Source organism: Corvus hawaiiensis, chromosome 3 (genome assembly GCF_020740725.1).
Source record: "Corvus hawaiiensis isolate bCorHaw1 chromosome 3, bCorHaw1.pri.cur, whole genome shotgun sequence".
In the NCBI taxonomy this organism is placed as follows: domain Eukaryota; kingdom Metazoa; phylum Chordata; class Aves; order Passeriformes; family Corvidae; genus Corvus; species Corvus hawaiiensis.
The window spans coordinates 111030968-111048689 of record NC_063215.1 but is presented as its reverse complement, the minus strand read 5'-3'; the positions used below and the strand labels follow the sequence as shown (position 1 = coordinate 111048689).

At 44.4% G+C, this 17722-nt stretch overlaps 1 protein-coding gene across 2 annotated transcripts in view; it reads right to left on the bottom strand.

The window, feature by feature from the left end:
- The window catches only part of SLC1A4 (solute carrier family 1 member 4), an 84183-nt gene that overhangs the window by 11383 nt on the left and 55078 nt on the right, over positions 1–17722 (bottom strand). For both annotated transcript variants that reach the window (XM_048297003.1, XM_048297002.1), the window contains exons 2-7: positions 14039–14081; positions 12842–12904; positions 7630–7796; positions 4974–5207; positions 3543–3737; positions 1984–2118 (exon numbers count right to left, since the gene is read on the bottom strand). In XM_048297003.1, coding sequence (XP_048152960.1) covers positions 1984–2118; positions 3543–3737; positions 4974–5207; positions 7630–7796; positions 12842–12886 — 776 coding nt within the window. In that variant the 5' untranslated portion in view covers positions 12887–12904; positions 14039–14081. The remainder of the gene's footprint in view (positions 1–1983; positions 2119–3542; positions 3738–4973; positions 5208–7629; positions 7797–12841; positions 12905–14038; positions 14082–17722) is intronic.

Sequence of the window (17722 nt, the reverse complement as noted above, 5' to 3'; positions counted from 1 at the left end):
GCAGAAATGGTACTACTCTTTCTCAGCCATCCTGCTTTTCACAGCCCACCTCCTTCCTCTTCCCTTTCCCCAGGCCAGCATTTTTCAAATGCAAGTTCAGAGCAGGAACTTATTTTGGGCTTATCTGGAAAGTGACTCAGAGCACCCTGCTCTCTTTTTTAACTACAGTGACTTGTACCTTAATCCAAGCACTTACTTAAGGGATCCTTCCAAAAGCAGGCAGAATGACTTGTGTTCTCTGCATCTGTTGCCTGTAGCACCTGCCCTAATTTTTGGTCCTACAACACAAAACTAGTGTGCCAGGGTGTAATGGAGGAGATTTATGGGTCATAAAGAAGAACAATGTTTTCATGTGCCTTTTGAGACTTGCTAGTCATTCTGCAGCCTAACTTTAACAGAGGCTCAACTTGTAATTGTGGTCCTCTCTGGTAATTAAACAGCTGGCATTAAAGCAAGACATGGGACTCCTTCTTCCCTCCTTCCCCTTTTGTTACCACAAGGCTGAGCTCCTTGACTAGAACAGTGTTGACCACAGAGGGATGCTACATATTTTATAATGAAGGCAGCCAGCACAACACAGGCTGAGAGCAGCCCAGAATGAAAGGAAGGGCAAGTTTATCACTCTTGCCTCCAAGCACTTGCAAGTACAAGTGTGGAATGCACAGCTACTACTGTACTTCCTTAGGAAGACAGGATAAAAAGGCCTAGCCACTGCTTTGCCTGCCTCTCCTGTCCTTTGGAGGTGGCTGATCCCCAAGAGGTTACAGTAAGAAAGAGTCTGATGACCCTAAGGAAGGAATATGATTATGCTCCACAGACACGTGTTGTGAGGGAAGGGAAGGTAATACAGCTGCCACCTTCTCCAGTCTCTGAAACTCAAGGGTGTCCTCAGGCATCCTAATTTCCACATCTGCTGTAGGAATACACCATCTATCCAGAGAGGCTGGTATTTCCAAAAAGCAATGCTGAGGGATTATGTGCAGTCTAAACCATGAACTGCCCAACAGCCCACCAACTGGAAACAAATTACCTAAGTGGGATTCAGATCACTTGACCCATACTGACCTCTTGCTTCTTTCCCAGAAGATGGAAATGAAAGGTGGTAATACTGTCTACTGAACGTGTGACTCTCAGCAGCATGTTCCAGCCATGACACTACCCACAGCAGTGACGAGTGCCACAAACCCTGTGTCCCTGTCCTGCCAATGGACAGCTCTGTGACACCTGTGTTAGTGCTTTGACCAGTCTTGAAACTATAAAAAAAATTCAAGCAATAGCTGACAAGAGCTTCTGATGGAAACTGCTTCCCACATGTGACCAAGGAAGCTTTCCACAACTGATATTCAGACTCAATTTCCTTTGTCCTCCCCTGCCATTCTAGTGTCCAACTAATTTCCAGCAATATCAACACCTTCTAAACAGACTTTCAACAACCCTTCTGAAGGGAATTGAAGCCAAGAAGAAATACATTTCTATAAAGCCTGAATAAAAAAGCTGAAGAGGGATTTTAGCATACTGACTGCCTTAACTGGGAAGGCACCACCTTCTCCATTCCCCATGATGAGTTACCTGTCCTGTAGGTAGACATCTTGTAGGGTCTTAGTTTCTACTGGGTTTTATTCTGCACTTTGACCGCGTTTCCAGCTGAATATGCTACAAGGATGCTGTAGTGAGGTGGATGTCACTCTCTTCTCCCATGTAACAAGTGACAAGCTGAGAGGAAATGGCCTCAAGTTGCAGCAGAGGAGATTTATATTGGATATTACGAAAATCTTTTCCATGGGAAGGGTTGTAAAAAATTTGAACAGACTGCCTAGGGAAGTGGTAGAGTCCCCATGAAATGGCTTAATGGTGAGCATGGTGGTGATGCTACACTGACGGCTGGATTTGACAATCTGAACGCTTTTTTCCAACCTTAGCCATACTGCAATTCCATGTTTCTATGCCTTGCAGCAGCAGGTAGGAGAGGCCTGCAGTACTCACACGATCCAGTCCACGGCCAGTATGAGGGACAGGTCGTTGGTGGGCAGCCCGATGGCCTCCAGGATGATGGCGATGGTGAGGACGCCTCCGGCAGGGACCCCGGCTGCTCCCACGCTGGACGCGGTGGCCGTCACACTGCAAATCAATGTCCGTGCCTGGTTAGAGGAGCTCCCAGCTCTCCCCTGCTGCACTCTGTCATGTGTTTCCCCGCTATGGGAATTGTAAACAAACGTTCCAGCATGGGACACACAGAGTATTTGCTTCCCAGGCAAACCCCTTCCTGCCAGATGATGCAAAGGAAAGGGTACAGAGGACAGGGGCTCAGCAGGGATCCGCAGCAGTTACCATGGCGATGGCTCCGGGTTCAACACCAGGACTGCCTTTCTAGGATAAAAAACAACCAACACAACTGTATCCTTACTAACATTCCCAGCTCCAGCACGCTGAGTGACTTACACCTTCTGACCCCACATGTATAAAGGCAAACTGTGCCTTGCAGGGCACAGCACATTCTCTGCGTCTCGTTCGCATTCCAACACAGACCCCAAATCAGGAGCTGGAAACCTGCAGTGCATGTGCTCAGCACACTGTTTTGTGTGCAGATGTCTGCAACTGAGCTCTCCTTGGGCTATCACTGCATCATCCTCAGACCTATCTTCACACCTGATTCACTGAGAGTACCTGAAAAGCTAATTTGGCTACCCACCAAAAAAAAAAAAAAAAACCAATGCCCTAGCCCTGCCTTAAATAGACAAACAACATACTGGGAAACACAACCAAGAAGGAAATAAAACCTGCCCAGGGAAGGTAAAAAAATGCCAGGAACCAGCCCTAAGAGGCATCTGGTGGATGCAGCTGTGGCTGCTGGGCACAGTGAGGAGCCAGAACTGCTTGTAGCATCCTCATTTAAGGGATTTTGAGGAGAGAAATTAAGATAATGACACTTTATGGGATATGGGACATAGGAGGATATTTCAGGCATAGAGGGGAGAGAGTCTTAGAGAAGGAGGTAGGACTGAGGTTGTGGAGGGGATAGTGGAGCAAAGCAGTTAGGAGGAGAACAAAAAGAGATCTGATCAGGAAAGCCAGCAGTGTGATGATAGGAAGGACAGAGGTAAGCAGGAACAGTCTTTAGTATGAAAAAGATGCATAAGGAAGCGAGGAGCTGGCAGGAGAATTTTCTAAGACATCCAGAGGGGGAATTCTGGGCAGAGCAGAATGCCTCAATTACCCAGCCTAATGCTGTCTGGAGGATGGAGGAGTGAGATGCTTAAGGAAGGAGAGGAATTTCATGTGAGAAAGAGCTTTAAACAGCTTCGAAGTCTGTTTCAGAATTCGATTCCCCCCCCCGCCCCAGGTTCTACCTTTTGTTAAATCGAGACTCTGGCAAATCTTGTAAAGGTTTAAAGACTCCATCCTTTAATCACCCTATAATTATGTTACATAGCAGTTTGTAAGCTTTAGGTCAGAGATGTGGAATGCAAACTGCTAGTTATTAACAGAGAGACCACAGCTTGAATGTGTCAGGGGCCAGAAGAATGGGGTTGCAAGCAACTTACAGAATTGTGAAGATCTGCCCAGCGTTGAGGTCGACGTTGTTCAGCTGAGCAATAAACACAGTTGCCATGCACTGGAAAATAGCAGCTCCATCCATGTTTACAGTGGCCCCAATGGGAAGGATAAACCTGCTGATCCTCTTGTCGACTCTGTTGTTCTCCTCAACACACTTGATCATGGACGGGAGCGTGGCTGAGCTGGGAACAGAACAGGGAGAAATGAAACACAGAGCATCAGGGTACTCTGAATGCCTCATTGCTCTCATGGCTTTCATGTTCCTAACATGCTGCAGGCAGGACTGCCAAGACAACAATGCCATTTTATAGTCCCTCTCTGACACGATGGCAATGAGGGACCCGACTCCTTGAGTTTTGAGCAGAGGTATTTAATAATCTGCTTTCATCCAGAAATAGCTGATAAGGACTTTAATCTCCCAGAAGCAAGAACTCATGACTTAACACAGTATGCAACATTACATGGCTGTGGAATGAACAAGTCTCAGACTACAAAAATACAATAACAGATGCAAATATAGCAGGGGAGGTTGGAACTAGATGATGTTTAAAGCTCCTTCCAACCCAAACCATTCTATGATTCTATGATAATATATATACAACAGATGCAACAGCAACCTCTGTTAATGCTGTTTAAGTACCTTCTCAAATGAACAGAAAAATAATTAAAAATAAAACATCACTCTTGGATTTATTTCTTGCATTACAAATCACATGGTTTTATTCATAAACCCTCTCCTACTATGCAGGAGGAGAGAGTTTATTAATAGTATTTCAGCTCCGTTGACAGACATGCATCTAGTTTTGGAGATGACCAAAATGATTTTATAGAGATTTAATGATTTTATATAGAAATGTTGTTTGTTCAGGTGTTATAGATGTGTTATTTGATCAGGTGTTTGTACTTGAGAAAAGTGTAAATGACATGCTCAATAGTTTGGTTATGAGAAATAAAACTTAATAGGGCCAGATCTCTGAAATCAATAATGTTAAATTCCTTTACACTAGCAAGTCCACTTTGCTCTTACAAAAGTAAGTCTAAATTTGTTCCAGGTCATTCTGAACTTAATAAGTAAACTTCTGAGGACAAAGTCTCTCACTACTGACCCTCACTTTACTTAAAATTGAAAGGACAGCTGGCAGGATCATTTAAAGACAATAATTTTAATTTTTTTTCCAAGATATTTCCAAATCAGCATCATGCTACAGTCCCAATATTTTGAGGAATTGTTTTCAACAGCTAATTATCAGCATGTGCTGTGTAGCAGGCTGCTGACAGTAGTGGGACTCTCTATGCTCAGAAGTCTCTTTTCGCAATCTCAGGAACAATATTCACACCTAAAACTAAAAGTGGATACAGCCAGTTTAGGGTGACAAACATAACCAGGCTATAATCCCAGAAGTGGCACAGAAACCCACCTGGAGCAAGTGGCAAAGGCAGTGGCAAGTGGTGTGATAATTCCTAAGAGAAAACGATAGGGATTTTGCCGTGTGGCTGCAAAATAAATAAGCGGCAGAATGATTCCTCCATGGATGACGTGGCCCAGGATAGAGGCGAAGATGTATTTTCCCAGACTGGTCACCAGAAGCACAATATCTTCCATTTCCACAATCTTGCTCCCAACAAGGAACATAATGCCAATAGGTACATACCTGTGTAAATGAAATACTGGCTGTCATTAAGTGCAAACAAGAAGCCTTGGAAAACATGACATTTTCCATCCTGGAGATAACATTCTGCTAAAGAATCTGCTCCACCTACTGAAGGGTGGTTCCTTATTCACCACATGCTCAGGTTAGGCAAATTTGGAAGGCTTTTCTAAGACTCTTGTTTGGTGGATGGTAAGCAGTCAAATTTTAAAAGGTCTGTTCACTTATGCCCTCAGAGAGACAGCTAGGAGAGTGCCAAAGGGAAGGTGAGCAGGAAGCAGGAATGCTGCCAGGAGCTACCAGGACAAGACATCAGTGGGGAGGGGAAAGGAGCAGTATGGTATCACTGAAGTAGAGAGAGGGGTGAAAGTGTTTGGTCTTACACATGCAGAAACTCACAGCACGAGTAGAGTCAGGTCATCAAAATCACAGACATATGGGGTGCCAACACAGTGGGTGTTAAGAGAAAGCTGTGCACATACCAGAGAGCTCAGCTAAAGGCTGCTGATGAGTGTGCCAAAGACAGCAATTAACTCTGCTATTTGCCTAAAAAGGACTAAGTTAAATGATCAGGTTTCCAGAGCTTCCCCCAAGCCAAGAGCCAGGCACACACACACATCCATGCCTCCCATCTAGAAACATGCCACGTCAGCATTTGTTTGAAGTTTCCTTTGTCAAGAGCACCTGGAACTGCTCCAGGGGAAGGGCCACCTGCAGGCCACAGCCACACCTTTGGTCCCAGTAATGCAGCTGGGATCAGCCCTGGAAAGACTGAACTGCCCTTGTACCAACAGCACAGCAGCTCTAAACAAACTGTGTGAATCACTGCAGGCCCAGGGCCAGCTCCTTCCTAAGCTCTGAGCACCTCTGCTGATGCTGTCCACGCTCCATCCCTTTCTGCTTCTAAGATTATGAAATACTAAAAGATCATCCAGCTCCCCAAAATCCTGCCCCAGGAAATCATGTGACTACAAAAGGTTTCGCTGTACCTCTCAGGAATAAAGAATCCAATGCCCATGTTCAGAGAAGCTGATTTGTGGAGTCAGGACAAACTTCTGAAGGTTTGGTTAAGCATGCAAAGGTCTGGAAAGGTGGGCAAGCCTTCAGGCTGCTCAGATCACTCACTTCTTCCTGGCCTGCCTCTCCCTCAGTGGTTCTGCAGCTCCCCTGTTCCATGCAGAGAGCATCTCCCTACGTCCCAGACCCATGAGAGCATCCTCTGTCCTCCCTTGGCCAAATCTCTAGGGGGGCCTATGGAACATTCCCCACTTAGCCTCTGCAATTCTGCCTTCGAACTGTGTTTCTGAGGTCCCTGATTAGCCAGATCCAGCTGAGCCCTGGTCCTGCCCAAGCCCTGCAAACATGAACACTGAATTCCTCCCCTTGAAGAGGGAGGCCGGAGAGGAAAGAACTGGAAGTTGAGACTGAAGCGCTGCTAAACACGAGAGTGGCTGTTGAACAGGACCAGATATGAGCTCAAGCTGCCTCTGCTCCTGCTCGTATGATTTCACCATTCCAAAGTATCCCTTGGGAAGCACATGCAGCTTAACAGATTTTGAATAAATACCAGGACTACACAAGAGCCTTAAGAAAGGAAAGAGAACAAGTGAGGGCTACACTGTTAAGGGTCAGCAGTGGTCCCCATAAGCCACAAAATAAAAGATTACATACCAACTGATTGGCTTGAAGTGCTAGCACTGAATAAGCTGAATACATGAACTGCCTCTTATCAGTATTCAGTGTCCAAGGAACTACACTCAACAGCAAAAAGCTTAAGCTGCTTGGAGACCGAATTTTTCAATCCCTAATGATAGCAACTAACTGTGTAAAATCAGGTGTTTTGTTAAAACCCTTCTACTTCTTAGGGAGAGGAAAACAGTAGAAATAAAAAATGCAGAATGAAGAAGGAAAAAAATACTCCTGCTAAGGTACATTTACAGCTTTTTCACCAGCTTTGGAAAGGGAGTGAGAAATGTCCCACTGTTCATTTGTTTGCTAGCTATCCTTATGAATATTTTTAATTTTGTATGTGAGGTATTAGTACTGCTGGTGCCACAGGAGCAGCCTAAATCCATATAGCTACACAAGGACGGCCATGATACTGCTCTAAGGCCAAGGTTCATCCTACCTGATGGAAAACCCAGCCAGGAGGCTGTTCCTACCCCAGCTTAGGTAGCCTGAACCACTCTCTAGAGGTGCTGCCTCCTCCAATGCTGGTTTCTTACCTAATGAGAAAGTTCAGTGTGCTCCAGTCCCTAACTAACAAACTTTTTTGGAGTCAAAAGCTTTGTAGGATTGATCAGAGCAACATTCACCCCATAAACTTTAGACTCCAGGGAAGCAAGTGAAAGAATGTATTTGCTCATTAATAGGCAGGATAAAAAAGACAAATCAGCCTTAGACTGTAGTGCAGTCACACACTTACCACATAATCCAGGTAACCAAGACCATTGTTGCCTCATTGAATGAGTTAAAGAAACGGATCAGATCTTCCCCCTCCTGGCCAAGCTTTTTCAGTGCCACTCCTAAAACCAGAGCGAACAGCACCAGTCCCAGGATGTTCATCCCTTCGATCTCAGTACCGACAGGGATCTGCAGAGACAAAACAAGAAGGCTTGTTACATGTGAGAATAGCGCAAAACTTAACAAAAGGGTCACCTCATTTTGTTGCTGCCTGACTGATCTGAAATCAACATGCAGAACCTATTTTGGAAAGGAAGAACCTATTTTGCTGGAGGGAATCAAAGAGATCAGAACACAGTTCAGATACAAACGTCCCTAGCTATGGGCTGGCATGGATTCACTGGAGAAGGAAAGGGCCTGCTACTACCTCCCCTTGTGCCCTTCAATATAATACTTATGTTCTCAGTGACCTGAAAAGGTCACTGAGAACACAAAAACTCCCATTTACTCATGATTTTGGTGCAATGATGATACCAAGGTGAAAACCCCAAAATAAAACAGTATTATGAAGCAAAAAAGAGGGGAGAAAGGCAGCAAACTGTAGCAGCCTACTCCTTCATCTGTCCATGTCTGTGGGAGTACCTGCTCCCCTTCTCAGAAACCATGTCACTGCCTGGGAAAAGTGAGAGGATAAAAAACAGGATCCACCTATTAACAAAAACTAGTCTGCCCACAGGTCTGCTCTGTAAGTCCTTCACAGTTTGCTTCTCAAAGAGAGCTGGAGCTCTCTTTGGCAGTGTAGTATCATATGAACTGAATGAGTGCTCTTGTGGCTATATAAAAATATAATTGTTTTGACAAACTGTTTCTTTTTTCCCCCCAACTTGGCAGTACAAACTCAACATGTTAAATTGTTGCTTTATTTGGAAGAACTTCTATAACAGATGAGGTTTGTGTACAAGTTTTGGCCTTTTGGCTAGTTTAAGTGGACACTAGCTCAAGATTAGGAAAGAAAAATACATTCTGAGCTAAAAGCTTGAAATGAATATTGACTAAAGAACTCAGGATACTGATCTGCTAAATCTGATAAAACGAGCCTGCTTAAGATGATGTTTTTGCTGGAAGTACACTGCTGAACTGGACTGTCTCTCAACGGCAGGTGGAAACACAGTCCTGCAGGGAAGGGGATAAAATATAAATTACACACAAAAGCAGGAAGGCTAAACTGCTGTTAACAGAAGGGTTTACAAACAGTGAAGGTGCTAGCTTTTTTTATTTGCTAGGTAAAAAATAATTAGATATGGAATCTGCAATTTTTTATTAGTTGCTTGTTCAGGGCTAAGCTGCCACTATTTATTTGATGTCTGATTGAAAGAACTGAGAACATGGACAGATATTAAACATGAGGCACAGTGTATTTCCAGAGATGTCTGAAGAAATATGCTGTTACACACAGTAACACTTCTCTGTCTGGATAGTTTTGGCTATATTCTGGTTTTTTGTGACTGAAAGCTCTAAACTCTTCTGTGGTTAGAGAAGTTAAGACCAAAAAAATGACACCCTCCCATTAATCAACAAACAGTGTGTGTACATGGGATGTTATTTTATAATATGTATCATTTTATACTGGGTTCATTTGATACAGGATTAATATGAGAAGTTCAGGTGGAACAGAATTTTACCATAATGCGCCCAAACCTTTCGTACAAAAAGTCCTAAAAACATTGAATACTCTTTTGTTTTGGTTCTCATTCTGAAAAAAAATATATAAAACTTCGCTGTGGAACAGAAATCCAGTGTTTCAGTGCTGCAAGAGCCTGGCATTCTGACCTGGGTGTTGTTGGGAGAGAAACTCTGTACTCTTCAGAATGACAGTACATGGTCTTCTTTCAACGTTGGAGAGGTGTCTCTCCACCTTACTCCCAGCACTGTGGTAACTGCTGCTGCTGTTCTCCAAGTGCTCACATTCACTAGCCCTTCAAGCCAAGATTTTGTGATCTGGGGACCCCCTGACCTCTTGGTGACCAGAGGATGACTGTGTGTGCCACTGCCAAAACCTTGCGAGCTGTCTCCCTCTATTTGCTGTCATCCTGTCCCCACTTTCAGGTCTTGCTCTCCTCTCTCTCTCTCACCAATTTCTTTACAACACACAGCATTCACCATAGCCTCTCATCACTGCAGATGTAGGCAGAAGATGCACCACTTGCCCAGAGTAGTAACATATTGCAAGAAATTTCTCCCTGCAAATCAAGGGGACGATCTGCAGCAGCATTCAGGGAATTCCACCTCGTTGCGACACAATATGGAATGAGTCCAGCAGTAAATCTTCAGCGGAAGAGCCTCACAATCCCGGCCTCTAAAACTGGCAGATGCTGAACAGCCTTTTTGTACTCTAACAGAAGAGTGCATCACCCCAAAGGGGCTGCCAAACCAAGCAGCATTGTGGACACCAAACAAAAACAGCTTTATTGAGAACTTTATTCCTGGACAAACTATGGGACATGTTATTGTTTGCCTGAAATTATTCATTCTCTTAGGAAGATTCATGGAGCTCTTCTGGTCCTTGAATCTCTCTGAAGATCCCATTGTTTTTTAGCTCTTGAAACAAAATGCTTATCAAGGAAACAACTGCTGACATTGAACTGTCCCAGTAGTAGGTGGCTGAAAAGAAAATGCAGCCATGTGATGTGAGGAAGAAGAACAACAACTGGTTTGTGTATTTTTACTCCTGTCAGAAAAGGAACTGAGCCCCCCCAGGGTCCCTGTCCTGCAGACGGTAAAGTGAGATAGTCTGTGCCCCAGGAAGTCTTGCTGCCAAAGCAACAGAGAGGATGTAGCCATAAAAGCTGGGTAAACATGAGGTGAGCATGTGAAACAACAAAAAAAGGACATGGCTGAGCAAACATCTACGTGCCCCACTATTCATTTCATCAGCAAGAGAAGACAGGGCCTATTAGCCAGTGGGGGGAAAAAAATACAATCAATGGAAAATTTTGCTCTACACTATTCGTACGGAAAGTTGAAGGAAAACATTTCTCCTCTTCACTCAAATATTCTGCTGAAGAAAGAAAAAAGTAGATAGGAATATGATCTTATTGCTCTGGAACCAAACTTCTGTCACTATGATATCCAAAAATCATACTCTTCTTTCCAAACTTAATCCTCATCTATCCATAAATACTATGGTCAGACCAGTACTGAAACTAAGCTAACAAAACTGAGATGATGCTCTCTTTTTATTTGGTCTGTTCTTCCCTAGAGACAGAAGGGCGTCTGCTGGAATTAAAGAAGCTCAGCTCTGGTTTTGCTCCAACAACTTGAGAAAGGTTTTGGAAAAGTAGTAGTGGAAATAACCTTTACATCATCATAACTGTTGGCAAAAACAGACACCAGTGGCATATTCAGAATATTTTTTCTGATGTTACATCAAACAGGAGACTGATAAGCAGGAAAAAGAGAGGAAAAATGAAAAAATAATCTTGCATTTTAAAGGGCCAAAAGATGCATTCTTATCTCTTAAGGAAAAGTGATGGTGTTGAACAAGCATTAAGAAAATACTTGACAGCCAGCACTCTGTCCAATGGATATGGTAAGCCTTAATACGTGCTTGGTTGCTAAGGAGCCCATATCAAACCTGACACTGAAGATAAATGTAAGACTTGCTCCCCTTTCATTTACCCCTGCTTAAATGTCGAATAACTGTGCACTCTGCAACAAACACGCAACTCTAAGCGCACGCTGCCTTTCATACCGAACGCGTTTCTAGCAGCACGATGCTGCAGGGGCATGCACTGCCCCAGGACAGGAGGGCACGGAGAGAGAAAGTGCCCTCTTGGCATTCTGCAGTCACTGGCTGCATCCGTATCACATGGGGTGACTGCGGATCTGGGCTAATGCAATCCCACAGGCACGGGCAGCGCCGAGCAGAGGGAGCTGCCTCCTTCCCCAGTGGAACTGCTCACCCTGTGATGCCAGGCTCTCAGGCAAGGCACAGCTTTGCCCCTGCTCAGTTCATGCATCATCCCAGTCACCTGTCATCCTGTCTCCAGGGCTGGCGGAAGTTCAGCCCAGGGCTGGAAGCAGAGTCTGCAAACACTGTTCTGCATCACCTGCTCACACACCATGCATGGGGAAGAGAAGGTAATGAAGCCAATGATTCCTGTGCTCAGGGATAGGCTCCAGAGCTCCCTGGGGGAGCATAAACTGCTTTTTCCTTGATGGTTTTACAAACTGGTGTGCAAACCCCAGCTGAGCCCTTCCATGACAAATGCAAACATTACAAGTCTCTTGCCCTAGGGGAATTCAAATCATATTAAAAACATAGTAACCCAACATCTGATACTGAGCTCAGACAGCCAGAATGAGCCTGAGGAAGAGAAAATCACCTTGAAATTTCTCAGACCAGTCTCCCCAAAATCCCATGGCAGCACATGAGACACTTTATTTGGAGCAAGGTGACACCTTGCAGGCTGAGACCCTGGGTCTGTTTCACAGCATGCTGCCTGTAAGACAATGGTAATTACTGCTGGGCCTGCAACATGTTGGCTCTGGCCAATAACAAACATGTTTGATAGCCCTGTCTGCAGGAGAAATGACACTCAGTGGGATACAGAGCATCTCTGGAAGCTACCAGCTACATATAGAAGATACCACTCTCTGCTTTGTCTACACCTACACATCAGTTCCCTTTTTGACACCATTGCAACAATAGCCTATTTGTAATGTTCTGTCTGTAATTTTTACTCCTTCAGACCACTTGTTACTGCTTCAAACAAAATTTCAGCAATGAGAAAAAATTCTCAACCCAACAAATCTCTTTTTTTTTTTTTAGGAGCCTTGGGTAGAGGGAAAAAAATTCATTCTCTCCAAACTCTTAATGAAGAGTAAGGCTTAAGGGACATACTCAGCCAGCCTGATTGCTATTTAATTCCAAGTCTACAGAAAGTTAGTTGGAAACATTAGGCAGACTGACTAAAATTTAGATCAAGTGAGACCAGGTCTAAGAAAGCACGGCCTAAAAAAATAAAGTGTCATGGGTCACATCCGTTGAGCTCAACTCTCCATCACAGCTTTCTCTTGTGGCTGTGCGTACTCATCCAGCCTGTGTGTATCTCAGTTCCAGGCAAAGAAAAGTACTTGTTTCTTTCCCAAGACTGCTGGAAAGGATTAAAGGCTGTGAAGTAGTCAAATACTACTGACAACAATTTGTTTCAAAACCTAAGAAGCAACCTTACCTTTTCCCATGTGGTGTTTCCAGAGGTAGTGTTTCTGAGCAGCATCTTATAATCTGTCGCATACTGCAGGTAAGAAAGAAACCACAACCAGACAAAAATGGTGAGGCAGGCATTAAAATTGTCAGCAAAATATCTAAAATCTAGGGCAACAGTTTACTTTGATAAATAAACCAGACACCTCACAAAAGCAGGGCACTTCTTTGGGCTTGTTTTCTTTAAATATGAGGGAAGGAAAAGCTTCTGTCCTTGTCAATTCCCTGTGACAACAGCACCACAGAGGAAAAGAGGACTGCTTTATTTCATCCCTGAACACACGCAATCTCGACACTCGAGGCATCACAGAATATCCTTTTCATGGTGTTATTTTTGTACTGCTTCTGTTTTTACTCATGGAATACATTTTTTTAATATATATATATAGACACATACACACATTATATTTTCATGCAAAATGGAACTTGATTTTAAGAGTTTGCCCTTGGTTTTGATACAAAAGCAAACCCACAGAACACCATGAAAGCAAAAGTTATTGTTCTGCTCCTGTATCACAAAGAATCACTCTGCACCATGACAATATTCTCAACCCTCTCTATCCTGACACCTAAAATTAGCAATAATAACTAAATGAAAATCTTTTTGGAGCCCTACAGCTCCTATCCATCAGTTTAAACCACACTATGTTCTGGTGCCAGTAATCATCCCACCAAATAGTCTCTGTTGGAAGAGAAGCCAGGCTGAGTAATTAATCCAGCAAGGGATACAACGGAAACTACTGAATAAAACCATCAGGCAACGGGTAATGCTTACACATGTGGGAGCCTAGAAGTCTTCAGCCTTGTCTGTTCTGAGCCCAGCTCTAAACTATGTAGCCAAGGGATTCCCAGCTAGCTCCTGCAAAATGGTAAGCAGCCTGGCACAAAGCAGGATTGCCACTGCTGCCCAACATGGCACCAAAAGTTTTAAGAATATTTTTGGTGAAGGTAGAAAAGATGGGCTTTGGATATGCTTTTGTTTGAGGAATACTTGTCAAATCATTTTCCATGGAAGTTGTATGTCTGACTATATCATGTGCTTTTAAAAACCCCACTTTCTGTAAGTAAATTAACTTCTGGTATTTCCTACACCATCTTTCCAGTCCTCTTCCAATAAAAGAGCCTGTGCACTGTAGCTCACGTCCAAAGTCCACACAGACCTTACCGTTCGGAAAGCCGCAGCAACAAGATTTGCAGGAAACAGGTTTCTGTAAACGACAAACAAGAAATGCAATATGTCATGGAGAACTTCTCAAATGAATGCACCGATGTATCCTGCTCTCAGAAACAGAATTCCTTTTTCAAAGGCAAGCACATTGGAGCTGGTGAGGTGTGTGGCACAGAAGACACTGTGGCAGCAAGGAGCTTGCTGTGTGTCCAGAGGTGTGGATGCCTCAGCTCACATGAAAGAGTTGACAGATACTTGCCTGCCACACCTCACTTCTTGGGCAGGGCCACCAGAGGCAATCAGAAACAATAGTGGTTACACACACCCATTGCCCAGTGGCTACAGAAACTGGCTCAGCCACACCAGCTGCAGCACCAGCTTGTGGCCTCCAGTGTCAGGCAGATTTTTAACATTGCTCATGTGATTACACTTCGATCACAGCATCAACATGGAGGACAATCCAATCAGCAAAATCCACTTACGAGAATGGCTTAACCCTTCAACACAGCAAGGCCAGCTTCCCTGATCACCAAGGCAGAGCAGAACAATATCACAGGCCAGACTTCTCTGCAAGGGCTTTGACAACATAGATGGAAAGTACAGGCAACTCCTAGGGAACATTTGGATCCAGTAGTGCCTTCATACAGAAATGCCAATCTAGCACCAGGTTAGTGCAGAGAGGACAGCACGCAAAGTGATGTACACTCTCTCTGAGCATCCAGTATCTGCATACAGGATGCAGACAGGAAATTAATAGTGAACTGGACCAAGCAGGGAATTCTTCCAAGCTTCTTGTGGCATCTTACAGTTGGTTTTAATGCTACAATTCCTTTCTCCCCTTATAGGCAAAGAGTATGTGTCCCCATGCCAAATGACACCTTTTGGTTTTCTGTGTCAGAAAGGAAAATAGGAATAAAAGCTGATCTCTGGGCAGGACCCCAGCTGGCAAGGCTAGGAAGGTGATGGGTATGAGCAGAAAATATTGCCAGCAGAAGGCATCACAGAGGCACAAGAACTCTTACGGTAAGGAAACAGAAGACCTTACCCAGAGCCAGTTAATTGTGGTAAAAACCATCTGGATAGCTGCTCCCCATCCTTTGCTCCTTGTGCTGCTCCGAGGAAGCTGCAGCTCCCTCCAGGCTGTGCCCTGCTAACTTTCCCCCATTTTTGCCGTAGTTATCCTGGCAAACATTAAATGAGGCTTTCAGCTGTGGTCATTCCACGAATGACATGGAATGTGCAAATCCAAACCAGAGCAAGAAATGGAACAGCAGAGTCAAATCTTTGAAAGCAAGAGGGAGATTAAAATATGGCCCAGATAAGGACTTTGGCCTTTTTGGTTGCATGGCTCCGTTCTCCTGCCACACGGGGAGTTTTCCCACAGCCTTGACAGCAACTGTAAAGGCCATGGAACTTCATCAAACATTCATCTGCTGTGAAATACCTCAGCCTCTCTCTCTCAGTTGCACTACAAGTGCATTTGGAAGATTGCTGCAAGAATACTCTGTCTTCTGGAGTCTACATTCCACCAAGCATGAAAGAAACAGCAACTTTTTCTCCTCAAAAGCTGACAATACAGCTGTCTGTCTGAAAGCAGGAGAGCGAGCTCTCCCTCTGCAAAGGCGCTAAAGAATTGGTCAAATAAGATCAATGGACAGCTAACGTGCTGTCCATTCAGCTGTTCCAGTTCTTGCACAGCTGGAACTCCCTGGTGGATAAAAACCTTGAGTAAAATAAAAGCAAACTTGCTTTTATCAGGAGTAAAATATCACATATACAAATGGGCCCATGCTGTTGGGAAAAAAAGGATATTTCTTTTCAGCTTTTCATAGCAGGATGATTACTTTTTTAAAAAAAAGAACTGACTGGACTTTGAAGAAGCAAAGAGATGAAAAAAGACTGAAAAGCAACCAGAAATCAATTCTTTTTTTTTTCTTTAAATCAGCTTTTCCATCCTGATGAAAACAAAACCAAAGGAAGCAATCCTACAGCCTAAACAACATGGTTCTCCAGTGTTTAAATGTGGCCAGGAAACCAAACCCTCCATAATTTGCACAGTATGTCAGGCATGGGCCTCAGTAACCAAACATTAACTTATCTCCAAGCATATACTTAAAGCACATAGTTAAGTGATGCCAGCAACCCTATTACAGCAAGGCAAGGGGCAGGTTCTTACTTCACATGTGAATAGTGCTAAAAAAGAACCTAGAGTAGACACTTTGCTTTATTTCTCCAGCACCAGTCACAGGACTTGACAATTAGCCAAGTAAAAAATTTGGATCTTAATCAAGCAGCTCAGAAGGAGTTGTATGTTCTGTTCAATCCAACTTCTAAGTACACCTGACTGCTAAATACCAAAACCACATAAAATAATGTTTTGCTTCTCTGTTTCCAATCCCAAAGCTTAACAACAAAATGTGTCACGTCATAAAAAGCAATCAACAGATAAATGGCTTATCTTAGAGGCACAAGGTCTGCACAGACTGCACTCATTCCTCACCTAAGATCAGTCAGCATGTGAATTAAATTCATCTTTAATTACAGATGGGCTAGATCACAAGTTCTTACCCCTGGATGGATTTGTGCACCACCACCACAGCCTAAAAAACGGGGCAAGATGGTGCGTGCTCCGGGGAGAGACAAAAGCTGGCTGGTGACCTGCCTGGGCCCATCATGGACTTGTGCCTGCAGCGTTTGCTCCTCACACCTGGTGAGGTGAAGCTCACCTACCACAGAAACCCAGACACAGCTCTGTCCCTGTGAGCAGAGGAGTCGCATGGGGAAGTGTGGACATCCCTCCTATGAGGGTGAACCAACAAACAGGGAAGCTGATGAGCTGGGTAATTGGGCATGCAAATGAAAACTGGGTGTCCGCCAGTTGGCTTTTCTGTGAGGACCAAACATTTAGAAGGGTTTTTTTGCTTTGAAAGCTAGTAGCAAATGTGAACATGGAGTTTAGGGAAATCACCCTGGTTGTATGGCTGGATTGTTGACTGTTTCTGATGGCCCCATCCCCATGCCCTGTGCCAGAGAACACAGTCGCCTCTTTGAAGCAGATGTGGATTATCACAAGAACGCAGCACTGGCCAAACCCTGGCTCTGGGTGATAAGGAGTCCAGCACGGCAGTGTGGGATCAGACAGCCTTGGCCCCAAACTGCAGGGAGACAAAACTTGCTGCATGTGGCACGAACGAGACAGGCCATAATAACACACCACGGCAGGGGGACAGATGTGCTCCCTGCACCCCAGGTGCTGCACTGCTGCCGGCACCTCACTCCACACATGCATAGAGCCCACCTCCTTTGTGCCACAAAAGTGAAGTATGTGGCACAGAGAGACTTAGTCCCCTCACCAAGCACCAGGCACAAAAGCCTCTCTCTGCCTGCTGCAAGTTGCGCAGACAGCCCCAAAAAAACCCACATCAGAAATCCATCGGACAGCTGCCATGGGGGACAGCTGCGTCCTGGGATTGAAGCAACAGCTGGGCTGCGCCAGGAAACCTCCACATACCTGCACAACACACAGGATGAGAAAGCACCCCTCTCAGATCCTCTTAAAATAGGAACAAGAAAGCAGCAGCACCAAGGGTGGGTGTTTCAGTGTGTGAGTATTTCCTGCTTGAATACTGTGCTCATCACACCATCTCCCTATGCACAGCTGGATAAATGCACCTTTCTTCC